General features: G+C 37.4%; 1 protein-coding gene across 1 annotated transcript in view; it reads right to left on the minus strand.

The window, feature by feature from the left end:
* ADAMTS9 (ADAM metallopeptidase with thrombospondin type 1 motif 9) overlaps positions 1 to 18,463 on the minus strand; it is a 175,050-nt gene that overhangs the window by 90,030 nt on the left and 66,557 nt on the right. The window contains 6 exon segments of the mRNA XM_017875022.1: positions 32 to 136; positions 3,141 to 3,260; positions 9,608 to 9,772; positions 11,576 to 11,740; positions 12,229 to 12,439; positions 17,391 to 17,517. Coding sequence (XP_017730511.1) covers positions 32 to 136; positions 3,141 to 3,260; positions 9,608 to 9,772; positions 11,576 to 11,740; positions 12,229 to 12,439; positions 17,391 to 17,517 — 893 coding nt within the window.

An 18,463-nucleotide genomic window follows, 5' to 3' on the forward strand; every position in this document is an offset into this window, starting at 1 on the left:
CCCTCCCCATTTCTCCCAGTCTATTTCTTACTGGGGTCCAAGACCCAAATCGCCATTGGGTTCTTGGTGCACTGTATGTGCTTCTTCTTGTTTCCGGGGCAGCTGGGGGAGGATGACAAGATGGTAATTCACAGTCCTAGATATGATGGGGGGAAAAAACCAAAGTCACTTTCAAGTCAATGCACTTTCAAGTTAATGGTCACGGTGGATAAAAATGTAAAGGCTAAGAATTCTAAGACTTCAGATTTTTGTGTAAATCTGGGCAAGTCACATGTCATCTCTCAGTTCCAATGTCTTCAATTGCAAAATGAGATATAATCTTAGTCCCTTTGTGGGTGCCTTAATAAAGGGCAGGGGTCAGTGAGATGATTTTTGAAGCCATATTTATTCATCCATTTGTGTAAAAGAGAAAATATTGTAAAAGGACATGTAAGTCATGACATGAATCATGCATAGCAGGCTATCTTTTTTTTTTTTTTTTTTTTCTTTTTTTTTTTTTTTGACACGGAGGTCTCTGTCTCCCCAGGCTGCGAGTGCAGTGGCCAGATCTCAGCCACTGCAAGTTCGCCTCCCGGGTTTACGCATTCTCCTGCCGTCAGCCTCCCGAGTAGCTGGGACCTACAGGCGCCCCGCCACCGTCGCCCGGCTAGGTTCTTGTACAGTTTTTGGTAGAGAGGGAGAGAGGGGTTTCCCACAGTTCTACGCCAGGATGCGTCTCGATCTCCTGACTCGTGATCTGCCCATCTCGCTCCCGACATGGAATTACAGGCTTGAGCCACCGCGCCCGGCCTGGCTATCATTTTAAAATCATTAGTTGTTAACGTTTTACGATTCTGAAGGCCAAATGATGTTCTCACATTTCAATTAATTTCTTAATCAGAATTTACTAATCATGAACATGCTTTTCCACTTTCCCTAAAGATAACATCAGAATCCCAGAATGTCAAATGTAGATATAAAAGGTGTATTGAATTGGCCAATACCTGGAATTTATATAACACCCCTCAATCATTCAGACGAAGTCCTTGTTATGAACTAAGGTCATCTGTGTACAGGTAATATTCCAAGATATGCAAACAGAAACAAAAGTACACACCTGCTCATATTCACTCTCAGCCTCAGTGGTTAGCAACTACCCTGTGATTTAATACATATTCCTCAAATGCCTAAGTGTGCTGTGCACAGTGAAAAAGTACTGAGGCACAGTGCAAAAGTGCTGGGGCTTGGTGTCAAATATGACTGAGACATCTTTGCCTTAGAAAATCTACGTGTGGAATGTGAAATTTTGTTATTTGGCTCCAGACTTTGCCTATTCCTCCGTTTTTGGTCCAAAGAAAGGCACAGGGAACTTTTTGCAAAGTGAATAAATGATCTACATACTGCAATGGTGGGAGCCATCCCATAGTCAAATGGATATAATAGAATAACTTAAAGGGAAATATATTTTGAATCTGAAAGCAAGCTGCTGATGCTCAGTTCATGATTGCTTTAGATGCCATAGCTAACATTTTCCAGGCATTCATCATACTGTGGTTTGGAACATTTCAATAAAATAATATATTTTTATTATAAGTCACATGTGTTGGGTGGTTAATTGATCGATGATGACAACATGAACAGCATTGTCATATTAATTTATTTTTTTAACACTCTTTTTCCATCAACAACCCACTCTGAAAGGCAGCAGATTGTGGGTGCTCAGGATGGAGACAGTACATCAGCCACATGGGGCTTCACTCAGAGTGTGAGTTCTGGGAATAGCCTGGGTTCAAATGCCATCTTCAGCAATTAGCAAAGCTGCTATACAAACCCAAGTGTTCTCTTTATATATTCTCTTTACATACATGATGCCAAAATCAAGGCCTGTATAGAACAGTATGCTAGTGAGTGGTTATCCACCAGCTTCTTGAGAAAAAAAGATGTGTATGTGTGTGTGTTTATAGACATTGTGTGTACACAAACACACACATATTATGTGGATGTACATACACATACATATGTATATATATGCTTATTTATTGTAAATTTTACTGATATAAAGGATGTATAGCAATTTTGAAATAATAATAAAATATACAATTATTTATTTTAAATTCCATACAATCAATTGATTCTCACAGAATACATTTGTTGATTTTTGTTGAACTTTTGAACCTGTTGCCCACCTATATTTGTAACTGCCACATGAGTATAATTCAGGCATGAATGTTAGTTGATATTTTCTTTATGTTTAAGGGTAGGATGAAAGTGGAATGATGAAGATGTATGGCCAGAACTTGACTCACTGACCAATGATGTGGAAGATGTCTTTGCTGAATCAGATACTTTTCAGATATTAGAAGAATATTTCCACATCCTTTTGTTCTATTCACAATGTAACTGCTACAGACACAAGACTCTTTTACATTTAATCTGCATCATTAACATTTTCTCCACTACTTTCTTAAGTCTAACCAATCAACCAAATAATAAATTAAGCCCTGAATTGCAGCACTTGCTGATTCCTGTGGTGTAAATACTCTCATCATGGCCAGTTTCAAGCTATGAACTTGATGTCAATGAACACAGAGCTGGGGAGAGATATGTGGTAGTCCACCCTTACATAGTACATCCACCATACAGACACATACATACGTCGTATAAGTTCTGAGTGTTTATAAACTTTGTTTTTAATACCACATATTTAATTATAGGTTTATATTTTCAGTTTTTAGTAATGGTTACACCTAAAAATCAGTTTGCAAAACTCCTACAAAATTTATCAATTGGCTCTTGTGAGCTGGTACAAGTTAGCTCCAGCAAATCACTGCCTAAACATGTGACACTAGTTACTGAATACTACATTGAAATCATTTCAGAAATACGAGTTTAAGAAAATGAGCCTAAAACCCAACATTCATCATCCAATAAGAATTAAAAGCAAACCTACATATACTTCAAATAACTAGAGAAGAACAAAACTGACACATCAAGATATTTGATTATAAATGTAACATATAGGTAAATCTGGACAAGTTAATCTACTGGTTGCTCTACCGACATATGTACCTATGAAAGGGTTTCAATTTTGTCTGAATAGCTGGGCAGTTTGGTATCTTGGTCCCCAAGGCCAATAACTGAGTTGGACAAAGGAAACTTACCTGGGTATCAGTTGGTCTAGTTGCTGCATTACAGTCATTGTCATCTACCACTGACATATAAGTCCCAATGATGCATTTCACTGCTCTTAGCTGGTATCCCTGTCCACAAGTGACACTGCACTGGAAGAAGGAGAACAAAAGGTATATACAATTCAGTAAATCTTCTCTTTCCCTTACTTTCCCCATAATATTCTACAAGAGAGAAATATTTCCATCATGGTAGGCCAGAGGGCGGGCACTCAAATAAATTAGGTCGAAGTAGGCAATCCTGCTCTGCACAAATTATACTGATTCATTATTATGATGACCCTTGGAATTATTTTTGCCTCCCATTGAAATTATATTTATAGGGGTTCAACTCATTAACTGTGAACTCCTAGAAGGAGCAGACTGCATCTCCATCATTCTTACATCTTTCACACTACATAGCAGAGTGCTGTGGCTAAAATAGGTACTTAATAGAGCTCTGTGACTTTATTTGACTCCTAGGAAATTATCCTGAAGAAATAACTGGAGTTTTCATCAATATTTTTACACAGAATGGCCTTTGCAATATTATTTATAAGAGACAAAAAACTGGACACCACCAAAGTATGCAACAACCAAAAGTTGAATATCACAGCATACAGGTAATTAGGAAAATAATGCAACCACTAAAAGGCAAATTGTTAGATTATAAAAGCAGTCTAAAACAAGTAGAGGGAGTGATACCACAGAAATGGCAGACTAGGGAGCTCCAAGAATTGGTCCCTCCACTGAAGCAACTGTTAAGCTAGCAAAAATTGGAACCAACTTTTTGGAACTCTGGAATTTAAACAAAACCTTGGAGAAACTAGGTGAATGCTTAATAAAAAAAAAAAGAAGCCACTCAATTTTGGGGAGAAACTGTCATGGCGTTTCTGATTACCCACCTACCACACTACATATTCCTCTCAAATGTACAGGGATCTTTTTTTTAAGAGGGACCATATGTTAGACTGCAAAACAAGTCTCAATATGCTTTAAAAGAATGAGCTCCCACAACCACAGCGGAATGAGGCAAGAAATCAGTAACAGAAGAAAAACTAGAAATTTCACAAATATGTGAAAACTGAACTACATACTCTTAACCAATAGGTCAAAACAGAAATCATAAGGGATATTAGAAAATACTTTGAGATAAATTAAAATGAAAGCATAATATAAGAAAATTTATGAGATGCAATGAAAGCAATGTTCACAGGAAATCTATAGCTGCAAATACCTACACTAATAAAGAAAAAAATAAATGAAGAAAGATCTCAAATCCACAACCTAACTTTACTTCCTAAGGAACTAGAAAAATAAGAGCAAACTAAAACAAACAAACAAACAAACAAACAAAAAACAAGAAAAGGAAAGAAATAATAAAGATTAGAATGGAGATAAATAAAATAGAGAGTAGAATAACAATAGAAAAAAATCAACAGAACCAGAAATTGATTTTTTGAAAAGATCAACAAAATTGATAAACCTTTAGCTAGAATGACTAAGAAAAAATAGAAAAGGCTCCAATTACTAAATATCAGAAATGAAGGAAGGAACATGTCTACTGACCTTACAGCAATAAAAAAGGTTATAATAGAGTACTATGAACAATTGCATGCCAATATATTGGAGAATCTAGATAAAACATGCAAACTTATGCAAATTGCCTAGAAACAGACAAATCACAAAAACTGACTCAAGAAGAAATAAAAAATATTAACAGATGTATAAGAAGTAAAATGACTGAATCATTAATCAAAGGCTTCCTCAAAAAAATAGTTTTCACCAGTTCACTCATGAATTTTACCAAACATTTAAATAAACATTAATACCAATCCCTTTCAAATGCTTCCAGAAAAAAAAAAAAGTCGAAGAATAGAAGAACACATCCTAACTTATTCCATGAGACCAGTATTACCCTAACACCAAAGCCAAAGACAACACACACACACACACATACACACACACACACAGACTAATATTGCTTATAGAGATGTAAAAATCCTCAACAAAGTACTAACAAATTGAATCCAAAAGCATACTAAAAGGATAATACATCATGGCCAAGTGGGATTTAGTCCAGGAACATAAGGTTGGCCCAACATAAGAAAGTCAATCAATGCAATACATTACATTAATAGAACAATGGGGAAAAAACATGATTATCTCAATTAAAGAAAAGCATTTGACAAAATTCAACATCTTTTCATGATGAAAACATTCAGAATGCTAGTAATAAAAGGGAACTTATTCAACATCATAAAGGGCACTTAGGAAAAAAAAAACCCACAGCTAACACCATACTCAATAGTAGGAGAGTAAAAACTTTCCTTCGCAAGATCAGAAATGTGACAAGGATGCCCACTTTCACCACTGCTGTTCATCATTGTACTGGAAGTTCTAGCCAGATAAATTAGGAAAGAAAAAGAAATATTAATAAAAGACATGCAAAGAAAGTGGGAAGGAAGAAGTACAACTAATTTTATTTGCAGATGTCATCATACTGTACATTGGAATCCCAAGAATCCATTAAAACTATTACTAGAGCCAATAAACAAATTTAGCAACATTGAAGGATACAAGATAAACAAAAGCCCATTGTGTTTCTATACATCAGCACTGAACAATCCCAAAGGGAAATAAAAAAACAAATTCCATTTACAGCAACATCCAAAAGAATAAAATACCTAGGAACAAGTTTAAACAAGGAGGTAAAAGGCTTTCTATGCTAAAAACTATAAAACTTTGCTCGAGAAATTAAAGAAGACCTAAATAAATAAAAAGATATTACATGTCTATGGATTAAAAGATTCAATATTGCTAAGGTGACAATATTCCCCAAATTAATCCACAGATTCAGTGAAATTCCAATCAAAATCCTAATAACGTTTTGCAGAAATGAAAAGCGGATTCTCAAATTTAGACGGAATGACAAGAGACCCCAAACAGCCAAAACGATATTGAAAAAGAACAAAGCTGGGGGACTCATACTTCACAATTTCAGAATGTACTATAGTGATCAAAACAGTCTACTGGCATAATAATAGACTACTGACATAAAATTCAAAGTCCAGAAATAAACCCATATATGTATGGCCAAGTGACTTTCAACAAGAGTGCCAAGCCCACTCAATGGAGAGAAAACAGTCTCTTCAGCAAGTGGTGCTGAGACAACTGGATGCCTACATGCAAAAGCATGATGTTGGAATCTTGCCTCACTCTATATACAATAATTAACCCAAAATGGATCAGTGGCCTAAACATAAGAGCTAAAACTAGAAAACTCTTTTTAAAAAAATGGCAGAAAGGCTTCATGACATTGGATTTGGCAATGACTTCTTTGTTTGACATCACAAACAAGGGCAACAGAAAATAGACAAATTGGACTACATCATAATTTAAAACCTTGTGCATTAAAGGACACTACCAACAAAGTAAAAACGCAACACAGGGGATAGGAGCAATACTTGCAAATCATATATCTAATAAGGAATTGACATCTAGAATTTACAACTCAACAACAAGAAAAACAAATAGATCAAAAAATGAGAAAAGGAATATTACTGAACTATACATTTAAAATGGTTAAGATAAATTATATGATGAGTTTATTTTGCTATTAACACAATTCATATTTTTTAAAAAATTGGCAAAGAACTTGAATAGACACTTCTCCAAGAAAGACATATTCAAATGACCAACAAGCACATGGAAAGATGCTCAGTATTTTTTGTTATTAGGGAAATACAAATCAAAACCATGGTAAGATAAATTTATCTTACTTGGAATTTTAAAAAGGGAAAAAAACAATTTTGGCGAGGATGTGGAGAAAACGGAACACTTGTATATTATAATAAAAATGAAAAATTACGCAGTTGCTGTAGAACATCATTTGGTAGTTAAAAAGTTAAACCCAGAGCTGGGCGCAGTGGCTTAGGCCTGTAATTCCAGCACTTTGGGAGGCTAAGGTGGGCAGATCATGAGGTCAGGAGATTGAGACCACCTTGGCTAAAATGGTGAAACCCCATCTCTACTAAAGATGCAAAAAATTAGCTGGGCGTGGTGACATGCGCCTGTAATCCCAGCTACTCGGGAGGCTGAGGCAGGAGAATCGCTTGAACCTAGGAGGCAGAGGTTGCCGTGAGCCAAAATTGCGCCACTGCACTCCAGTCTGGGCAACAGAGTGAGATTCTGTCTCAAAAAAAAAAAAAAAGTTAAACTCAGAATTACTATATGATTCAGCAACTCCAATCCTAGATACACATCCAAAAGAAGTGAAATTAGGTACTGAAAAAAATGCCTGAAATAAACATTCATAGCAGCACTAGTCACAATAGCCAAAGGTAGAAACAACCCAAATGTCCATTGAGGGATAAATGGATAAACAAATGTTGGTATATCCATACAATGGAATATTCTTCGGCCTAGTACTGATACATGCTACAATATAGATGAATCTAGAAAACATTACGGTATGTGAAAGAAGTTAGACACAAAAGGCCACAAATTCCATGATTCCATTTCTATGAAATGTCCAGAAAAGGTAAATCCATAAAGACAATGCAGATTGGTGGTTGCCAGGGACTGAGGGAAGAGTGGGGTGGGGAACGACTGCTTAATTCAGTGGTCCCCAACCTTTTTGGCACCAGGACCAGTTTCATGGAAGACACTTTCCACAGATGGGGTGGGTGGGGGTGGTTTCAAGATGAAACTCTTCCACCTCAGATCATCAGACATTAGATTCTCATAAGGAGTGCACAACCTAGATCCACACGTGTACAGTTCACAATAGGGTTTGCACTCCTATGAGAATCCAATGCTGCCGCTGATCTGACAGGAGGTGGAGCTCAGGCAGTAATGCTTATCCACCTTCATCTGTTGCTATGCAGCCTGGTTCCTTATAGGCCACCGCTCATGGCCCATGACCCAGGAGTTGGGGACCCCTGGCTTAACATATACAGGGTTTCCTTTTGGGGTGATGAAGTTTTGTAAACAGATAAAGGTGGTACTTGCAAAACATTAAGAATATACTAAATGCCACTGATTTGTTCACTTTAAAATGGTTCATTTTGTATTATGTGAGTTTCACTTCCATTAAAACAAACAATTGTCAGAATATAGCCATAATATTAATTTAAAAAATATTAGAAGAAAGTCATAAACATGTTACCAACAACGAATTTCTTCAGTGTAGTGGTAGGACTGGGTTTGGTTTTCTTCTTTTTGCTGAACTACATTTTGCAAAATTTCTCTTATGAATATTTATGACTCTTAAATAACATCTTCAAAAATCTGTTCCCCTGAACTGCATGTTCAGTTAAAGGAAAAAAAGGGTTTCTGATTATAAGCTGTGCTAGGAATGGCCTGGTGTGGAGACAGACAAAAAATACGCATGTCAATTCTAATAGATGTTATATTCAGATCTTGACAGTGACCCTAAGCTGTGTTCTCCTCCTCTTATTATTCCCTAAAAGTTATACAGATATAGAGAAAAAGATGAGATTAGAAGTATAAGTGAACTCTCCCTATTAATTCAGATATGACTGGCTATTTGGACTGTGGATGCTATGAAATGGGGAAGATTCAGAAGAGTGTCCATATCAGTGAGAGAAATTGTAAGGGTGCCATAATAAAGCTGCTTCCACTTGTTGCATGCATATTTGGAAATGAAGATAGAGGCTAAAAGACTGAAGTGGCTGTGGCTGGTCAGGGTGAAGAGAGGGTCATTCTTCAACAGATTACTAAGTGACAGCAGACAGCTGTTCTACTTCTAATGGGAACTCAGAGTGCTACTTAAATAGTACCCTGAACGCTTCTGCTTCTATATTAGGAAGGACTTAATACCGAGAGTAGTGGCTTCTCAGATGCAAATGCAAGGGAGACTTTCACTCTCTCCTTTAAGAATAGCTCAAGTTAAGACTGCGGAACCTACAGACCAGAGGACTCGGAGAAGATTATTTCCAAGCGTGAGGGTTTTGCAACCTTTGATCTAATTAATTATGTTTGAAGAACCTGGTTTATTTATGAGAGGTGAGCTTTGTAATTGTGACATTGGGAGCCAAAATATCTTTTCCAAATCTCATTCCAGACCTTCCTGCCAGAGACTCTGGTGCTGGATCACCTTCTGTAACAGACCCACAGAGGCACGCTAGAAGATAACATCAGCCAGACATGAAATCTGTTGTGAATTTGTTCAAACACTCGTATGCTCAAGCTAAAGGGCAAAGATAGGCAGGCGGGTCTGTAAAAGGGGTAATCAGCTCCAGGAGGGCAGGCAGAAATCCTTGGAAGGGGGGGAAAATGGTTGCAGAGTTACACGTGCTTGATCCAGTGCCATGGTGGTGTCCTGCATGCCACCCGGCACACCGGTTAAATCTCCACCACTGGAATGCTCCTTTGCAAGCCCTCTTCAGATAAGAAGGAAAGAATGTAGTAGTTAAGAATCTTATCGTTCAAAATACCTGTCCCCAGGGACCCGCCTGCCAGGATGCACATTCCGGCTGCTGACAAGTCTGCATAGATGTTGGCTTGGTCTCAGGGTCACACATTCTATCATTTAATCGATCTTCACCAAACTGACACCAGACCTGGCGGTGCTTATGCCCTTTTCCACAGGTGACCAAGCACTGTAATGAAAAGCGGAGCCAGTCAGGGTCATTTCTGATCAATGTGTTGTGGTTTCTGGGGTGATTTATTGATGAGTAGGAACAGGTGTGTCCTTTTTCCACAGCAATCCCTCTCCCACAGCAATTTGTAAATATACTAAGCCTCATTTTTTTCCTTTTCGTTCATTTATTCATTCACTCTATAATTATAGTCTCTGGGCCAGTTTCAAGCACAAAATAAACTCAACATAGCACCATGCTATAAAATTTGAAAACCAACATACATAATTTTCTAGCATAGGAGTTAAGAGTGGGGAATTATAAATCAGATCAACCTAGGTTTTATCACTTACATAACCAGGTCACAAGATCTCTCTGAACCTCAATTTTCTTATCTGTAAAATGAGAATTAGTGTCTACTACAAAGGGTTGTAAATGAAACAAATCCAAGTAAAGCTCTTGGTACAATGTTCATTTAATAAATGTTAAACATAATCATCATTTTATCCATACTTATCGTAGAAAATTTGAAAACTGTAGAAAAACATAAAAGAAAAAATTATAATGATCCCAAATCTCACTACCCAAGGATAACCATTATCAGTATTTTATTATTTTCTTTCCAGTCTTTCCCAGCAACTTTGGATGATAGTGAATTTACAGTTATCTCCCAACCTGCATTTTATCACATATTGTTGCAAAGGTTTGTTACTTAGTTTGAAATTATACTATGATGTTAGCTATCTGAGTAAAATTTAAACCCACTACTTATTTTCTCTTTTTTAACCAAGTAGTAGAAACTTTTAAGCAAAAGTAATTTGTTAACCTAGAACTAAAGCACTAGGTTTGCAGTTTATTTGTCCAGAAATCAGATACTGTTAATCAAATACACTGTTAATTGACTACCATTTCAGGAGCATTAATAGTATCCTTTTCAGATTTATTTGAGGGTGAAAATAAACAGTTAATACTGCACTTATAAGGATGGGATAAGAGCATGGATGTAAGAGCTGTAGCAGGCAAACTTTTCTTTTCCCCATATTCCTGATTCGGCCCATAAAAAAGGAAACTTCTGTTTTGTATTTCTTATTTCCCTTCTTCCCTTTAAGGAAGGCGGAGTGAGTCCCTGCTTGGTAAGAATCTCCTTGGGCTGTGTTAACACTGGGCTATGTTAGTAGTGAGTGCTAATACTATACCACAAAAGCAAGAAATAGGCTGCATCTTCCTTCTCTTGTTGTCCTGGGACCATCTGTGCTAAGCACTAGAGGGTTTGCCTTGTGCTTCATAAAGTAAAGGATGAAAAAGGCATAAATCTGGAATATTCAGTCTGGTCCATTTCTTTTTTTTTTCCCCTGAGTTTTTTTTTTTTTTTTTCTTGCAGTTGGATGGGTAAGTCAGAGAGGTCACTCCCTGGGGTCTAATTCTCTTATTTCAAAGTCAAGGAAGTAGGAAACTTCATGTTGACTTCAGATGTGAGCCAGTATAGCTTTATGATTAATAAATCCATGATTTCCTTTCAGTGATTTAGCTAGGGCTCAAAGAGGAGGGAAAGTGACGGACTGGAACTTCAAAATCACAACAGAAGCTACCACAGTGAGTGATCCAGCCAAGCCCAAAGTGCCTCTGAGGTCACTGGTAGACTAGTTACATCCGGTACTACAGTCATGGTGCAGGCAGAGAACTGGAGTTGTTTTCTCAAGGGAGACAAGGGAGAAAGGGAGAGGTAGGAGAAAGGTGCACAAGGGTTCGCCTTAAACAGATAGAGAGCACCAGAACTAGAATATGAGAGATGACCTAGGGGAAATAACAGCTCTTCCATATTACCTCTGACCAGTCTCCAGATTTCCACTGTGGACAAGGGAACTCACTGCACCTCTGAATGGTAACTTTCTCTTGATGTGTGCATTTGCTGTCATCCAGCACATCATTTCGGGTATTGACACAAATGGCCCTTCTCCTCTGGGTCCCACCGTCACAGCTTTTAGAACACTGCAGGGACAATAAATAAATAAATAAATAAATAAAACGGTTGCTAAGTTTCTTATAAAGTATGTTCAAGATCTTGGCTATATTGTCTCTTCCAGCTCTTAAGAAACAAACACACAAGCTGGCCAACTCTAGTTGTTATTTTGGTGGAGATCTTTTCATGTTATCAGTTTGCTTACCAGGTTTATAATTAAAGTCAATATTAGCTCATTGACATACAAAAGTAAAATTGGAAATGGCTTGTAGAGTATGCAAAATAAATCAGTTGAGTTGTTCCACTTCTTTCAATTTTCCACACGTCATGCCCATGTCAGATACTACAAATCAATCATGCTACTCTATTCTGGAAAGCTTGAATGGGGTCAGGCATTACAAATCAATCATGGTCATCTCTTCCACACAGCCTAAATGGGGCTTACACACCTGCAAGGAGCCACCATCAAGTAATCAGACAGCATCCAAGAAGACTCTTTGAGTGAGAGCCAACTTACTTCAGTCCAGGCAGAATAGCGCCAGCCACCCGTGTTACATTCCCCTGAGCATTTTTCACGGTTGCTTGGTTTGGGATGACTACTGCAGAAACCATCATTAACCTTCTCGGTCTTCCCATCCAGCCTGCTATATTTGGCACAGTAGATGTCTAATGTGCGGTAACCCAAACCACACTGGGCACTACATTCACTCCTGCTGGCCACATGCCACCTATGCAAAAATAATGGAGCAAAACCAACATTTCTGTTAAAAATATATGCCTTATCTATAGTCAACTGGTATTCATAGAAGAGTTGAGTTCTTTTTTCTTTCTTAACTCGAATACCATGAAGCCCAAAGCCACAGTCAGTTACTAAAATCTAATTTTAAACCAACATATCCACATATTTTTCATGGTTGCCAATGTACATACAAGTCACAGAATGACAGCCAGAGGTGTTATCTTTGTGATGATTTTACCCCGATACAGTCAATCTGAAATTCAAACTACCAAAAGGAAAAAAAAAAAAAAATTCAAGTGTATTAAAACCTGTGTTCATTATTATCTGTAAATAAACACTCTTAAATTCCTTGAAGACATGGACTATATTTTACACAATTCAATTTTACACTTTAAAATTAGATTTGAATCTATAAATCTCTGTCACCTTTGTATCTGTACCACCTATAATGAGATTATGGGGGGACATAGATATTCCGTATGTGCTGGCCAATCATCTGGTTCTTTAATACCCTAGGAACATGATCAGCAGTGCTTAAATTTAAAAAGAAAATAAATAATATTCTTAAATTAAATAGTATATTCTAAATAAATGTATTTAAAATACCTTAAAATGTATTTTGTTGATTAGATTTAGAAATCCAAAAGGGTGATTTCTTTGTACTCTTCATTGGATTTCACTCTTGACTGTTCACTCTTTACTGCTCAGAAATTGGGTGGTTTGTTGGTTACCAATGTCCTGAGACTACTTCCATGTGTACCTGTCCAGGGTAGAACTCAGGGGAAATAAAAAGAGTTCTGGCCTCATGCTTATCTTGGAATTTCTCATGAATGTCCAAAAGTAGGTCAGAGTTGACCATCTGGCAAGTAAAGTGGGCTATGGAGATTTTCCGATAGAGTGACACCGTATTTGGGGGATTTTGTTCTAACCCGGAACATGTTCAATAAAGAATTGTAAAACAATGCTTTATCTCATCCTGTCACAGTCTAGTGGGGCAAACTCTCACTTCCTTCAGGAAGTGTGGCAAAAATGTGGCCCAATTCAACAGAAGCATCTGGAACTTTCATCTGCTCTTTGATTCTTGGCTACCTTCTCTTTGCCTTCGTCATCATTTCCTTGTGGAAAGGTTATTTTCCATCCTGGATGAAGAAGGAAGGTGTCCTGCCTCCACAAGACAACACGCCAGCAGCTTAGCATGGCAGTGGCTCAAGTGCCCCTGACAGTAACATCATCCCCAGAATCTGAGCAGAGAATCTTGAAGAGTCTATGGAAAGGGCATAGCACTGCCTTAGAAAAGTTCTCAAAATGCTACCCCCTGCTTCGTAGTCTCTCCCTGGATGGTGGTCTTCAATGTTTCGTGTTCATTTAGTTCATTTCAAGGGACATAAAATACAATTATATTTTATTGCTATATTTCAGAAAACCATATTCCAAAGTGTTGTTAATAAGTAGAAACTGAGAACAAAAAGTGTAACCCCGTGTGTTTTTGTTGCACGGGCAGTTGTGGGATCAAATAATTTTAAGAACTACTGAATGCAAAAGATTTTATGTATTATAGAACTTCTCAAGGCCTTCAAAATGTTGATCAGCATTATTAATCTCCACATGCGGAAGGAGATTCTTGGTAAGGCTCCTCAGACATACTGGTGTGCCATGGATTGTCTTTCAAAATGAGTGATCCACAACCATGCTTTTTGAAAAGCTATTTCAGAGTTTGACCAATCAGTAACAATCCTCTCTTCAGTCTTTCAGTTTTGGACACAGCTACTTGACAATAATTACTATACATCAAGGTTATATTGACTGTCACTTTGATAGATGCAAGATAGAACATCTTATTTATAGGCTTGGTTTGTGTCTGTGTAGTTTTCAGTGAACAATGTTATTTTCCCAACAATCTATACAGGCCAGTAATATATATGTCTGAATGCTGACAAATAGGCATGATCTTCTGGTTAATTTCAGGAATGAGCAAGCACCTGTCTAAGGAGGCCTTGGAAACTAATCCTAAACTCCTGGGTTTTCTTTGCATTTTAAAATTCCTAACCCTATGATCTTTACATCTACCAAAAGACCTGGACATAATCCCTTCGCCTTTTCTTTAATTAGAGGTGCTATTACTACCATTGGAGCCTATGATCTGACCTGCTGTCCTTGTTTGGTCTGAGTAGAGTATATATAAAAGCTAAGTGTTAAAAAAAATAGTGACTTTCTCCAAATGGGAAATTTAGAATTTAGAATAGCTTAGTATGCTAGCATACCTACTATATGAAATAAAAGAACTGAAGCCCTGCTTACACCTAGGTATTGTAACGTTATTTTAATAAAATCCAGAGGATGAACTATGGAATCAGAAAGACCTGGATGTGAGTGTCAATTAAGTGACCCTAGTTGAGTCACTTAACTTCACTAAGCCTCAGTTTCCTCATCTGTGAAGTAGAGGGAAACAGAATCTATTTCACTGGGATATTTGGGGGATTGAGTGAGGCAAGGCATGTGTAGCATTTCACACATATGGCAGACATTCAAGAAAAGTAGTTATTCCTGTTATAATTTATTATTATTATTATCATTATCCTTGGTGTTTCATTCTCCAACCAAGTTTTAAGTATCAGGTAACTCCACATAAATCAATGAGCAGAAATCTATTTGAGATCTTTTGCATCATTTTACACAAAAACTCATGGTTTCAAGGGTACCTTTTAATGTATTAGCTCTGTAAGCACTGTTTAAATTTTATGTCTAAAGGCTGCCAATGCAGGAGAAATTTTGGAGAACATCACATAAGCCAGCATCATCACAAATTAATAGTGGCTCACTTTGGAATCTGCTCAAAGTGAAAAATATTTTTTCAAAATAACAGCTCAAACATTATCTCCACCCTCAAATTGGTGCTCCATGGGTAAACTTAAAAAGAGGGTTCTTAAATAATTATTTATTTTTATGATCACATTCAATTATTCGCAATGCTATGTATAAATTCACCATCTTTGTGATCATAGGAGCACACTTAGCACTGCAGGCAGGAGTTCTGCTGTATCTATAGTTATCATCAGAGACTCAACCAGTCCCGTTCTGATTCAATCAGTGGAGAAAAAACAGGTAAGGTGCTCCAAGCAAGGTAGGGAACAGGGATGGGGCAAAAAAACTCATGGGAATTATTTCTTTTCACAAAGGAAGAGAAGCTACCCAGGATAGAATCCATGAGTACCACTCATCATTATAACTGAATTAAGAACAAAACAACTTTCTCCTAGGGTTTAAGCACAGGATCTAGGTGCAGACTGACCACATTTAGATTTCCGTCACTCCACTAACTAGTTGTGTGAGCTTAGGCAATCTGCTTAATGACTCTCAGCCTCTATTTTCCTTATTTGTAAAATGGTAATAATAATAATATATAACATTGTAATGTTTGAAGAATTGGTAGGCTATTAATTATATTAACAGGATAATAGATAATGGGATAATATAAGAACTATCCTGTTAGTAAAAGAATATTAATAGGATAATACATAACTGTTAAAAAATAGTTCTTAGTAAATGGTTGACTCTATTACCATAACCATTATAGAGTACTGGGGAATATAGTGATAATTTGATATAAGGCTACTCAGAAAATGCCACTATTCTCAATTGATTAAGGTTATGCCTCAAGGAATCTATCCAACAATTCATTTTTTCCCCAAACTTTAGTGATTAATTCAGTTTAGCAGTTAATTAACTAATTATTTTTTCCTGAATAGACTTTAACTTAATTCAATTGGCTGAAACAGTGGGTTTATATGGACACTATCTACAACAAGAATATTGCCTAGTATAAATCTCTGCCTTTTAATGTCTTCTTGTGTTTTTTTCACAATGACTTTTGTCAATATATTTTGGCAAGTCAATTTCAGTAGGGCAATGAGCTAGAAAGTCAGTGACACGGGTAGAGGCTAGACAGATCCTGGCCTTTGAAGTCAGAGCCTTCAGTCAGAACTGGCAAAAATATGACATTCATACCATAGCTCCTCTCACTCCCATGGCAGACATTAGTAGTCAATCTCAGAACTCCTCTGTTTTCTCAGAGCCTCAAGTAGCCTTATAATCTGCACTAAAGCACTACAGGCAGCCAATACCCTTTGACTGGATTTGGCATTGTAATGTGGAACCTTCAAAATGCTTAAGCATTTACTTTTCGGCTTACAAATTGTGAGACCTTAATACATTCCCATACTACTCTCCACTGAATTTCCCTTCTTAAAAGGAGGATAAAACAGCAACTCACCTTAACTGCATTTAACTGTCATGCAGACTATACAATGCAAGCACCGACTACTTAATATTTCAATATGATGCTGTCAACCTTGCAGGCAAATAGAAAAGCTTCAGAATGCTCTACCCACCCAGTATTTCCTGCCTTGGATTTTACACTTTTCTTAAACGCAGAATTGTTTGAATATCTCAGACATCTGTATATACATTTTCTTCTTGTTTCTTCCATGATGCTACCTTAGTGCACTGCAACTGTCATGTGTGTAGGAGTTCTTCTACTAGGAGGTATACACTCTAGGTAGATATAGGTCATTATGGGTACTTCGAGGGACGAGGTTCTCCCCCTTTTCTTTTGGCTTTCAAAACAAGTTTTCACATACAATGTGACTCAATCATAATGCTAATACCTACCCAACAAGTTGTGAGGATCAACTGAGAATTTTTTTTTGGCAAGTGCCATACTCTATTAGCTGTTTTTAATTCTTAGATGAATAAGAAATCTGCACATGTATGTCTTGGATAATCAGTTCCAGAGGGATGGAGAACTGGTTAAGGCTTATTTCACTGAAACACAAGAAAGGGGAACTAAAGACCAGCATCCCCTCCTTTTGCTTCTCCTGCTGGGACCTCCTGCAAGACTCTCACAATTCAGTAATAAAGGTCTTGAGAAAACAGTGGCCCACCTCAGGTCACAGTCTGTGCCGCAGGATTCAGTAATGGGTCCAGGCTGGGGCAGTCGATCACATCTTTGATCAGAAACAGTAAGCTGATCAGATTCCCTGGTGCAAACAAGTTTTCGTTTCCGTTCCCCTAAGCAGAGAGGGAAAAAAAATTATTCAGGGAAAACAATCTATTCCAAAAACTATTTAGACCCCAGATTGGCAAGCATTTTCTCTAAAGAGCTATATAGTAAATATCTTCAGAGCATATGATCTCCATTACACTATTCAACCCTGACCTTACAGGGCAAAAGCAGCCACTCAAAGTCAATACATAAACAAAATTGGCATGGTTGTGTTCCAATAAAACTTTATTTGTAAAAGTAGGTAGCCTGGGCGCAGTGGCTCACACCTGTAATCCCAGCACTTTGGGAGGCTGAGGTGGATGGATCATCTGAGGTCAGGTGTTCAAGAACAGCCTGGCTAACATGGTGAAACCCATTCTCTACTAAAAATACAAAAATTAGCCAGGCATGGTGGCATGTACCTGTAATCCCAGCTACTCGGGAGACAGAGGCATGAGAACTGCTTGAACCCGGGAGGTGGAGGTTGCAGTGAGCTGAGATTATGCCACCGCACTCCAGCCTGGGTGACACAGCAAGACTCCATCTCAAAAAAAAAAAAAAAAAAAAAGAAGAAGAAAAGAAAAGAAGAAAAAAGTAGGCAGTGGGCTGGATTTGACCTACTGGCTGTGGTTTGCTGACTCCCCATTTAGACAAAAGAAAACAAAATAAATAACATATGCTATGACTACTAAAACCAAGCCTCTGGAAAATTACAATGGCAGAGGTGATTTTTGCTTGGTTTTACACATGTGTACAAAAATTTCTTAGGATTAAGAAACTAAAATTTCCTGAATCCCTTAAAAGTTCAACTTCCCAGTCAAAATAATCAGACACATTCAAAGAAAAGAGATTAGAGAATGTATGCAAATAGAAGAGTTTTCAGTTTGCATGTATTTGGCTGTTATTAAAAAAAAAAAAAAAAAAAGATTAAAAAAACTTCTCAAATCCCCAGAACTCAAATTCAAAGCAGAT

The sequence above is a fragment of the Rhinopithecus bieti genome, unplaced genomic scaffold, assembly GCF_001698545.2.
Source record: "Rhinopithecus bieti isolate Rb0 unplaced genomic scaffold, ASM169854v2 scaffold_8601, whole genome shotgun sequence".
NCBI lineage: Eukaryota > Metazoa > Chordata > Mammalia > Primates > Cercopithecidae > Rhinopithecus > Rhinopithecus bieti.